The 12,526-nt window shown below is 38.7% G+C and overlaps 1 protein-coding gene across 2 annotated transcripts in view; it reads right to left on the reverse strand.

Annotated features, from left to right (window-relative positions):
• Window positions 1-11,909, reverse strand: part of DSC3 (desmocollin 3) — a 55,673-nt gene extending 43,764 nt beyond the window's left edge. For both annotated transcript variants that reach the window (XM_006938833.4, XM_019815113.3), the window contains exons 1-2: window positions 11,566-11,909; window positions 674-758 (exon numbers count right to left, since the gene is read on the reverse strand). In XM_006938833.4, coding sequence (XP_006938895.1) covers window positions 674-758; window positions 11,566-11,631 — 151 coding nt within the window. In that variant the 5' untranslated portion in view covers window positions 11,632-11,909. The remainder of the gene's footprint in view (window positions 1-673; window positions 759-11,565) is intronic.
• Between the last annotated feature and the right edge of the window lie 617 nt (window positions 11,910-12,526).

Consider the following 12,526-nt stretch of genomic DNA (forward strand, 5'->3'; position numbering starts at 1 on the left):
TGAAAGTGACATTTGCTTAATAAAAATTAAATGAGGCACTTAACCATAAATGAGACACTTTGCTGGAAAAGTAAATTTGGTATCTTTGGGACAAGCTATAGCTCTAAAAAAACCACAAAAACAAAAACAAAAACAAACAAAACAACAACCATGATGCTTTCTTCTAATATTCCTATACCACATGGCAAGCCCACCTGGGCAGAGCTTCCCAGCTGTTGGGAAAGTTTGAGGTTCCCCAAATTCTCCATGTGAAAATGGCTGATGAAGTTCAGTTTTGAAAGGAGTGGCTCATCTTGGGGTGTGCCTCCAGGCAGCTCTAGCATTGATAAAAATACTGCTCTGATTTTCTCAGCTACTTATCAATACTTCTCCAGTGCTTAGAATCCTAGGGTAATGAAAGGGCTACATTCTACATTTAACTCTTCGTGTAATCTCTAAACTGTTAAAACATAAATTACTACAAAAACATGGATTAGAACATTTGCACTAGAATCAACCACAGAATTCCATGGAATTATAAAAAACAGAATATATATTTCACACCATCTTGAATTGTATCTAAATATAAATAGATTCAGGCTAAATCCAAAAGGCAAAGGTTGGATAACATGCTCTTTTCAGCATAAGGAAACTAAATTTCTGTTTTAAAACCACCTGTTTTGAAATGTCTCACCTCTGCCAACTATTTTGTCTGCCTCTAGTTTGGACGGTATATTAAATGTCACCTTTTTGCAGGCTTCACAGGCAAAACTGAAGACCTAGAATTAAAAAAAAAAAGTCACATTAATACAGTGTAGAATAAAGAATAAGCTTTCAAACAAACAAGAAAAATAAGTCCTAGAGATCCACTGTTAACTGTAACTGTATCATAGTTAACTGTATCATATTATGTACTTAAAATTTTTGCTAAAAGAATAGGTTTTATGTTCAGAGCTCTGTCATAAAAAAATAATAGAAATAAAGAGGGTGAGAGGAAACTTTTAGAAATGATGGATATATTTATGCCAAAGGCTGTGGTGATGATGTGACAGATGTATACTTATCTCCAAACTCATCAAATTGTATATGTAAATCTGTACAGCTTTTTGTATGTCAATCTTAACTCAATAAAGTTGTGTACAAAAAAAGAATAAAAGCACATGATTATCTCAATAGATGCAAGCAACTGACAAAACCCAACTTCTGTTTACCATTAAGAGTCCTCAACAAACTAGGACTAAAAAGAAATTTGCTCAGCATGATAAAGGGCGTCTATGGAAAACTTAGAACCAATATCATACTTAATAAAAAAGACTGGATGCTTTCCGTTGACATCAGGAACAAGACAATGATGTCCTTTCTCACCACTGCTATTCAACATTATATGGAAACTTCTAGACAGGGTAATTGCACATGTGCACATGCACACATAAATTAAAGGCATCTCGATTGGGAAGGAAGAAGAAAAATAGTCTCTATTTGCAGATGATGTGATCTTGTACATAGAAAATCCCAAAGAATCCACTAAAAAAAACTATCAAAAATCATAAATGAGCTCAGTAAGATTGCAAGATACAAGATCAACATACAGAAGTCAATTACATTCCTATACACCAGCAATATAAAACTCCGGAAACAGAAGTAAGCAACCACTTCCTTTCACAACAGGTGTTCCATCTTCATGGATCAGAAGATATATTTCCACAATTCACCAAACAGATTCAATGCAATCCTTATTAAAATCTCAAAAGTATTTCTCCAAAAATTAAAAATTAATCCCTGTAGAAACGCAAGGGACCCAAAGACCCAAATAAATTTGAAAACAACAAAGTTGTAGGACTCACATTTCTCATTTTCAAAATTTACTACAAAGATACAATCATCAAGACAGAGTGGTACTGGCATAAAGGTAAGTGTAGAGACAAATAGGACACAACTGAAATCCCATAACTTAGCCTGTACCTTTGTGGTTAGCCAATTTTTGGCAAAGGTTTCAGTAAGTTCAAGGGAAAGAAGCAGTCTTTTCAACAAATGGTGTTGAGATCATTAAATATCCTCATTAAAAAAATGAATTTGAACCCCTACCTCATACCATGTGTAAAATTAATTCAAAGTGGATCACAGACCTAAAGAACTAAAACTGTTGAAGAAAACTAAAAAACAAATCTTAATGATCTTAGGTTAGGCAATGATGTCTTATAACACCAAAAGCACAAATGATAAAAGAGCAATTAATAGGACTTAATCAAATGTAAAACTTTTGCTTCTCAAAAGATACCATATAGAAAGTGAAATTACAACCTAGAGAATGGGAGAAAATATTTTCTAATCACATAGCAATAAAGGACTTATATCAAAAAATATAAAAAAAAAAAACTTTTACAACTCAATAATAAAAAGGCAAACAACACGAAAAATGGGCAAAGGATTTGAACAGATCTTATCCAAAGATGTATAAACAGCCAATGAGCGAATGAAAAGATGCCCAACATCCTTAGGCACTACAGTCATGCAAACCACAGTGAGATACCCATGAGGATGGCTAAAATAAACAAGACAGAAAATTACAAGTGTTGCCAAGGATGTAGAAAAACCGGAACCCTCATGCATTGCTGGTGGAAACATAAAATGGTGTGGCAAATTTGGAACACAGTTTGGCAGTTTCTTAAAAAGTTAATCATATACAACATATAATCCAGCAATTTCACTCCTACCCTTAAGAAATAAAAACCTATGCCCATGGAAAAACTTGTACATGAATATTCACAGCAACATCACTTACAATAACAAAAAAAAAAGTGGAAACAACCCACATGTCCATTAGGTTATGAATGAATAGACAAAATGTGATACATTCAAATGGAATACCATTCAGCCATAAAAAGAGACAAGGAGCTGGTGTAATGCTACAATACCAACATGGATAAACCTAAAAAAACATTATGCTCAGTGAAAGAAATGACACAAAGGAGCACATACTGTATGATTTCACTTATAAAAACGTCCAAAAGAGGCAAATATACAGAAACAGACTAGTTAGTTGCCTAGGACTGGGGGTAGGATTGGGGAGTGGCTATAAATGAGTATGAGACTTCTTTTTGAGATGATAGAAATGTTCTAAAATTAGATTGTGGTAATGATTGTGCATTCTTTAAGTTTGCTAAATTGTACTGAGCTGCACACAGCAAAGGTGAGTTTTATGGAATATACATTATTATCTTGAAAAAGCAGTTTTGAAAAACCATAAAAATCACTCTTTCCACGCCCACCTCTACAAATCGGCAGTGAGCAGTGTCCCAAATTTACAAATTCATGTAACTTCAGCAAAACAAAACTGGATAATAACCACAAAAATGTATTGCATTTCTGATATAATCAAATATAAAACAAGTTCCTTCATAAAATTAAAAGATTTTAAAACACGGTGGTAACAAACTGTATACACATATACATATATGCATAATCAAATCTTATGCTAATATGTGCTCTAAATATTACTGCAATGTAAGATCTATCAATGATAGATCTATCTACATTTATCTACTTGAGGAAAACAACTCAAAAATAGAGTCAATATGTAATAGTATTGTTTATTTTAAATATAGTAATCAAAAAAGTCATTTTCAGAAAGTCATAATCATATTGCTGTTACAATAATCAGTTACTTGTTCTTAAAAACAATTCAACCGTATTATATATGCTCAACTGAATTGTCTCTAAGAATATAGTTGTCGCCATGGGTGAAAAATGGTTTTATTTAATAATGCGCCCATTGGTCCAAATAAGTTTTAGCTCTATAGTTGGTATTTCTGAATATCAATAGAAAGCCATGTTCAATACATTTTAATCACAACTGTTTAAAAAAAATATTTGAATTTAAATATGAAATGTTTAAATCAAATAGAACATACTAAAATAAATATGCATGTACATTTTCAGATTTTTAAATTAATATTTTGCAATTTTTGCTTCACTTTTTATAAGTTTATTTATTTTGTTTTAATAACCTCTACGCCCAACATGGGGCTTAAACTCACAATCCAAGGTCAAGAGTCTCATGTTCTTCTAACTGAGCCAGCCAGGCCCTCCTTCATTTCATTTTTTTAATTAAAATGTACAGATGTGGCTATGCTCTATTCCATTTCCTTCCTCTTCTTCAAGGAATAGTTTCTTCTAAGTTGGCATTTATACTTCCCTTGTAGGCTTTTGTACTTTTATTATATACGCATGTGCCTATAAAGTATAAGCTGATACTGTGCACAGCTTGTGTCTTCATGCGTCCTTTTACAACTTGTATTTTTCACTCAACAATACATTTAAGATTTTTCTGTGAATATACCACAGTTTATTTTTCTCATTCTCCTATGATGGTCATTTAGATTATATTCTTGTTTCCTACTTTCTCTATTACAAATGACACTACAGTAAAGCCTTACAGGTGCAAGATATTAAGATGCATACCTGCGATGGAGACATATGAGGATCTCCAATTCCAATAATTACTGCCAACTTGTTGTCCAGAGTGAACATAAATTTATTTCATGTCCCCCAGAGTATTAGATCCCTCTATTTCTCATATCCTCTACCCCAGTTCATTATACTTGACTTTTCTAACTTGCCAATCTTACAGCTGATGCTTTAATGTGCATTTTCTTAATTTCTAGTGAGATTGAACATCACTTCTTGTGTTAATTTGTCATTTACCTCCTGTAAATTGTCCGTTGCTCTCATTTAGTCATTTTTGTATTGCTTGTCTTTTTTAAATCATATTTTACTTGTAGGCTTAGGTGGTTTGCTTTTGTAATCTTTTAGTGGTATCTTTTGATAATCAGTGCTTTACTTTGAAAGTAGTCAAATTTATTAAGTGTTTCCTTTAGTTTTTTAAAGTAGTTTCATTAAAACTTTCCTCCAGTTTATACTTTTGTATATTAATATCTCCCCTCTGCCCTGTCATAAACACACTATCTGATACTTCTTTACAAAAATTTTAAAGTTACTTCCAACTTTTAAATCTTTTACTCATCTGGAATTATTTTGTGTGTGATGCACTGTAGATATCTAATCTTGTCCTTTGCCATATGGATAGCCAACTATCTAGAACCATCATTGAGTAGTTCTTTCCTTCTTAACTAATAATGATACTGCTGCATATATCATATGCATGGACCCCAATTATAGAATCTATTTCAGGACTCCGCATTATTTCATCAGAGTTTATCTCTACACCAACACTATATAGTTTTAATTAACATAGCTTTATTATAGATTGCAGTATTTGTTTTGGTGACCCAATCCTTATTATCTTCCTTTAAATTATGTTTGTTGTTTGTTTGTTTTTTTTAGCCTTCTACTCTTTCAAAAAATTCTTATGACCAGCTGACCAAGTCCATGAAAACCCTTTCTAGGGTTTGCTTGCTTGCTTTTACTAGTCCTTGCTTACTTTTACTACTTCTCAGTAGTTTGTTGAAGAAGTGTAGGATTTCACATGTAGCTAATCCTATAGCTGGCAAAATGGCAGATTTCTTTTCCTTAAATCCTTAACCTCTTTTCCTATTGCTGTTACATATTTTATCTCATGTATGTCCTCGTTAGGACCTCCCGTAGCTGCTGAATAGGGACAGCTATAGTGACCATTGTGGATTTGTTTCTAACTTTAAAGATAACACATTTACCATTTCACCATTCATTATGAGTTTCCTTCCTTCCTGCCTTCCTCCCTCCCTCCCTCCTCCTTCCTCCTTTCCTGTCCTTTCCTTTCCTTTCCTATCCTGTTCTCTTTTCCATTTTTTCTTTCTTCCTTTCTCTTTTTTTCAATCATTAAGTATTGTTAGGTATGCTTCAGTATGTTAAAAAAATACATTCCCCTACACTCCTAGTCTACTAAGAATATTTTATAGCAATAAAAATAATTTCTTACTTAGTTTGAAACATAATAATTTTTCTCTCTGAATATATTACTATCTTAAAATACAATAATAGATTTTCTAATGTGAAACCATTTTTCCATTCCTGAGACAAATCTTGCATGGACATGCTAACTTTTTAAATATGTTATTGGTTTGGTTTGTTGGTATCTATTTTAGTACTTCAAATATGTGTTCACAAGTGAGATCAGGCTACTATTTTTCAATATCATAAATCCTTACTAAATGCGTTAAAGACAGTTCCACTTTTTTCTGTCCTTTGAAACAATTTACATAAGATGGAGATTATCCATTCCATATAATTATGGAAGAATTCACCTACCACAAGCCTGGACTTGATGAATATGTGAAGGTGTCTGTGTGTGAAGACATTTAGCTTTTAATTCAATATCTTTAATGGTTTTAAGTCTATTTAAGTTTTGTATACCTCTTTGAGCCAATGTTGGTAATTTGTATTTTGTAGGAAATTGCTCATTTTGTCTGTATTTTCAAATTAATTGAAATAATACATTAATATTACTGTTTGTCTAAAACATCTGTCTTCTCCATGACTGTACCTCCTTTTATTCCTAATATTGCTTTATCTGTGTCTTCTCTATTGTTTACTTGCCCAATCATAGTAGCATTTGTGTTTACTTTCAAAGAATAGCTTTTGGTTTTGTTGATTTCTATTGCTGGTTTCTTTTTTTAATGTTCTTTGTAAGACAGAGTATACATACAAAAGACTATACACACACACACACACACACACACACACACACACACTTACATACACATATAGCATACATGTGTGTTTTAAGAAACAATAAGATGAACACTAGGGCACTCACCTTCAAAGTTAAGAAATAAAATATTACTATTATTTTCAATGTTTCTATATATCGCTCCTCAGTAGCATTTTCTTCCCTCCCACACCCCCTAAAACTCAGGTCATCACTAATGGATGATTTTTGTGTTAATCATTTACTTTCCTGCCTCTGCTTAATTTTATCCCATGTATATGTGTCTTTTTTTAAAATTTTTTTTTAAAGTTTATTTATTTTTGAGACAGAAAGAGACAGAGCATGAATGGGGGAGGGTCAGAGAGAGGGAGACACAGAATCTGAAGCAGGCCCTGGGCTCCGAGCTGTCAGCACAGAGCCGGGCGGGGCTTTGAATTCACAAACCGCCAGATCATGACCTGAGCCGAAGTCGACCGCTCAACCGACTGAGCCACCCAGGCGCCTCTATGTATATGTGTCTTTAAAGAAGATACAGTTTTATTTTGCCAATTTTTAGCTTTTACGTATATGCAGCCATATGCTAATTATATGCTACTTGATTTCATTGCTCAAATTATGTTTGTGAAATTTATCCATGCTGAACATACAGAGAGGTTCATTCATTTTCATTGCTATATAGGACATCATTAGAAATAATGCACAATTAATTCATTAATATAATTTTTGAAAGGGATAATATTCATATATAAATTTAAGTTATGTCATGCTTCTTAAAACTATAAAATAATTTGATACTATATTTGTGGAGATTGGACATATTATTAAATGTAAAATTAAAAATGTAAAGGCACCATTGGATTTTCAATGATGAATTAATGACCTTTAAAGTTAATTTAAAAATAAATTTTGTATGGAAGAATGCCCAATTACAAAATGCAACATCCAAAAATAATTTTAAGATTAATGAGTTATTGGGGTGCTTAGGTGGCTCAGTCAGTTAAGTGTCGGACACTTGAATTGGCTCAGGTCATGATCTCATGGTTTTGTGAGTTCCAGCCCTGCTTTGGGCTCTACGCACTGACCTCGCAGAGGGATTCTCTCTTTCCTCTCTCTCTGTCCCTCTCCCCTCACACTCTGTCAGTCTCTCTCAAAATAAATAGCTTTAAAAAAAAGATTAACAAATTATGGATTGACTATTTGAGTTCAAAAAAATCTCTTTTAATGGAAAATTCTCCAGATCAACTTTAAATATCTCATTTATAAAGCTGAGAGCTGCACAACTTTAAATTAAAATGTAGCAAATGGAGTTTTTAAAAAAGATAATATAAAGTATCCTCTATGTAGTCTGGGAAAAATAATTACTTTGTTTCATTTTACAGTATCATCCAAATTTTATTAATTTTATGATAGAAAGCTATCATACTAATAATAAATCTTGATAAGAAAATTAACGCCAAAAGGAGAGTGAAAATGAGAGGGGTTATCTGAGATTGTTTTACTTTTCCTGTGGACAGTTTTACCGTGAATTCACAGGGAGGCTTTCTAAAATGACATCATTTTTCAACAGAGGAAAAAGAAGCCAAAGAATGGAAATTTATGGAAAGTCCAAAAAGTAAATGGGATCTTCTTAGTTGAGCATAATAGTTATGAAATTTTACATCTGTTATTTCTCCTCTAGGCATTTACCTTCTGCAAAATGGAAATACTACTTTCAAATTCTCACCAGCTCAAAGGTAAATCGTTAAGACTGACCTCTCTGTAACTAACTCTCGGTACTTAGGTCATGCCATTAAATTTCTTTCTAACCAAACTCTTTGTAAGACAAGAGTTCTAGTTAAATAAAAAGCATGATGAACGACAGGTAACCACAGGCTCCATATATGAAATGGAAACTGCCAAGGGGATTACAATAGGACCAAAAAATGTGCATAGGCTTACATGTATTTAGTGATTCAGCAGGTGTTTCAGAATCTAGCTGTATCTCAATATGAACATCAACAACCTACTTTCAAAAAGGTAGCTGAGGGGTGCCTGGGTGGCCCACCTGGTGAAGTGACGGACTCCTGCTCAGGTCATGATCTCACTCATGGTCTTGAGATTGAGCCCCGTGTAGGACTCCCGCTCTGGGCTCTGGGCCTGGAGTCTGCTTAGTATTCTCACTCTCCCTCTCTCTGCCCCTCCCCTGCTTGCTCTCTTTCTCTAAAAAAAAAAAAAAAAAGATACCTGATAATGAACCCACTAAATATATACCAAAACTTGACTTTCTTAGGATTATGATTTTAAAATAGACTAGTTTTCATTTACTTCCTTTATTTGCCTAAGGCTTTTTGTCACTAATGCAAAAGCTAATAGAAATTATTGTACTCTTATTTTTAAAAGATTACTACATCAAATGTTATCAACAAGAAGAACAACAAAAAGTCTACTAAAGCAGTCACGTTATTCTTGTTAATTAACGCTATAAAATCGGAAAAGCTAGAATGCCCATTTGTCAGCATAGATTACAGGCAGAATTCATATATTCCAAGGGGAAAAAGTATTCTATGCTAGAACAAAAAAACTATTTTAATTCCTTTTGAAGGAAAATGATAGATTAACTGTGCCCAAGTCCATACTATTTAAAATATATAATAGTAACGATTCCCCAAGTGGATTTGATGCGATGAACAATATTAAACGCATATTTGAAAGGATCCCGTTATTTGTAATGGGACAGAAGGAGAGCTGAGCTCATGCAAACTCATTTTCAATTTTTGTTACAGTCAGAGGAGAAACATTTTAAGAGACATTCGGTACTACACTTTCAACAGTCCAGTGATGGTCTGATACATTTATTTTCTAGCCCCCAATCCCCACCCCTGATCCTTTTTTCTTTTTCTTGTTTTCTTTTTCTTTGTGTCTGGGGGAGGGAGTGGAGGTGGCCATTCCGAGTTGTATTTTGTGGCAGTTTACAGAGTACTGAGGACAGAGGGCTGTGAAAGATGGAGAAGGGTGCAAATGGGAAGACTCCTCAGCCTATGGGCCAGCTCAGTGGAAAGGCTAACCTGTTAAAAGTCTCAGTTTTGTGTTAAAGACTTGCTTTGAAGCGCTCTCCCTTCAAGCAGGGAATTGTTTTTGAGATCCGTTAAGGTATCTATAAAAGGAAAAGTGTTGTGATTTTAATATTATACTGAAAAGTTGACGGTCCGATGAATCAAAAGGAAATACAACAGAAGATGGTCAGTAGAGACCTTAATTTACCCATCAGGGAAGAAATCCAAGGTATCTGTATACTGGGGATTTTGGATGAAATAAATTATTCTATATACACTCTCCAGTATTCAAGTCTCCTCATTTAGTCTAAACTTTAGGAAATTCTTCTTTAAAGCAATCCTAAACGAATATGTCATATACTAGAGCTGATGCTATCTCCATTTAGAGTAAGGCACACTCGTTTGCCTTGCCACACCCCAACACCCGCACACCCCCCACCCCGCTCCCGTTCTGGGCAACAGTTCCTTGAATTCCACACCCTCCCCTGGGGGAATACAGGGCAAATCTTGGCAACACAGCACCTTTGCAGTTTCCTCTCCCCATTCTCTAGTCCCTTTCGCAGAAAAATCACACAACACTAAACCCACGCTTTTAAACATCAAAACTGGGAAACTCAAATTTATTACAAAAGATCACACTTTGAGACCAGTTCCTATTTGTAAAGAGTCATTTCATCAGCTCATTTTGTTGGAACAGCTGCCTTGCAGGGCGACGCGCTCATCTGTACAAGTCATTGTCCATAAATTAACTTAGATCTTAAATACCAACCCAATATTCATAACTCGCTGATTCAAAGAGAAGACAAAGCTTTGATCCACTAGCCCCAACGGCAGAAGAGCAGCAAGAATCCGTGTAGCCACAGCCAACCTACTCCCCAGCTAGGTAGGTTCTCTCCGAATCCGACCCCAGGCCCATCCTTAGATTCGGGTTTGCTGGGTCGCGCGCGGCTCCTTTCCACAGCACATCCTGAGCGCGACCCTGGTCTAGTCTGAATCTCCGCACGTAATCGCGCCGACAGAGTTCCGGCTTCTTCGCCGTGTGTCTCCTGAATTCTCAGAGAATTGTCCCTAACTTCCTATCCAGGTGAATCTGGTCCTGGGTGGCAGGTTTCCGGGGCACGTACGGCCCGAAGGTGGACTCTGGGTTTGCGCAGTCCTTCCCGGAGCTGGACACTGGACCACCCAAGCCCACGCCTATCCCCCCACTCCACCCACCCGGACTCTACGCTCTCTGCCCACCCCGACAGTCCCCCCTCCCCCGCATCACCAACCGCGACCCCAACTGCAGCCAGGATCCAGCCTTCCCACGCCCCCCGTGCCTCAGGCACACTTCGCCTCGGGCCAGGAGACTCCGGGGTGAGCTCCGAATAACATTTAGCGGAGGCAGAATCTGGAAGCCGGTTTTCAGAGTTCACTCCACGCCGGGACCCAGAGGCACCGTTCCAGCCCCTCCAGTCACTAACGTCCCCATCCCAGGTAAGCCTGGGGTGGGGCAGCCTCCTGAACCCCATCTCACACCTGTGTTTCGCTCACTCAGGGATCCTGAAACACCTGCCCAAGTACAGTTCGTCGCTCTCCACACAGACGTGCCACACACACACACCCCCACCTTCGTCCCTAGCCTGGGGAGCCAGGGGGAGGACGTGAGCCCCAGGCACCGTCGACCGCCCGGGAGAGCGCAGACACGCCGGGGCGCGACCGTGATGTCCCAAACACAAAACCCCGTCCCGAGTCGTCCCTCCAAGACTCGTTTTCTGCCCTCACCCGTCCAGGCCCAAACTTGGCTGGTCCTGCCCCGCAGGACTGAGCGGAGGCGCGGCGGTCCGCCCTCGGTCCGCTTGGCCCGGGCTCCGCTCTCCCCGCGGGACAGGGCGGGTCCAGCCCTTCCCGATCCCGGCTCCCACTCACCACGAGGGTCAGCAGCAGCCCGCAGAGGGCTCCGCGCAGGGGGATCGGACGCTCGGCGGCGGCCATCGGGGGGCGGGAAAGGGGCCGCGAGGCAGGAAGGGGGCCGCGGGCGCCGGGCGGGAGGCCAGAGACCGGAGCAGGAGGAGGTGCAGCGGCGCGCGCGGTGCGGGCGTGCCTCGCTGCCGCTCCTCTCCAAGTCCCCTTGGATCTGTCAGGCTTGCCTGCCCGGGAGCGTGTTCGCTCCTGAGACGGGATTGGACGCGGCAGACGCCGGGCCGCCCCTCCTGGTTATTTCTCAAGTCGAATCACACGGGCAGCCGGGGAGCTGCCCGAGCCTGCCCCTCCGCTCCCCCGCGGCCGCGCTGGGCGCTGGCTCTCGCGGGAAAGCGGTCCCAGGCCCACCCTCTGCCGCCTTTCCCACGCCCCACGCCCCTCGTCCGCCCCGCCTTCCCTCCGCGTGGCCGGGGCCGCCCAGACCTTCCCGGAGCGAACCCCCTGGCGGACGCCGCCTGCGCGCTCCCGCTGCAGGACCCAAATCCGCCTGCAGGGATCCCTGTCCCAACACGGGCGCTCCGGGGTGCCAGGAACACCTCCGTCATTGCATCAGCGCATCCTCCCTTCATTCCGCTCCTGATCGAATGCCGGCCAATGTCTCCCGGGTAATAAACCATTTATGTATTCTTTACAAATTTGACTAACATGGTAAGATAAACGACCGAGGGAAGATCATCCCAAGTGGCTTGAATAAACTGGCATTCGGTATACCAGAAATTAAAACCAAGTAGAAGAAACTCCGATATCTGACCGTTTGAAGTGTCCAAAATATGAGTGATTACATGAAGTCTTCTTTACCGCCAATTTTGTGACCTTATATGAACCTTCTAAGAAAGAATTTGTTCTTCTATGTGAAGTATTGATTTAGTAATTACATGGTAAGTGTGCTAAGGTGCCATTTTTCAGT

This window comes from Felis catus, chromosome D3, assembly GCF_018350175.1.
Source record: "Felis catus isolate Fca126 chromosome D3, F.catus_Fca126_mat1.0, whole genome shotgun sequence".
Lineage (NCBI taxonomy): Eukaryota > Metazoa > Chordata > Mammalia > Carnivora > Felidae > Felis > Felis catus.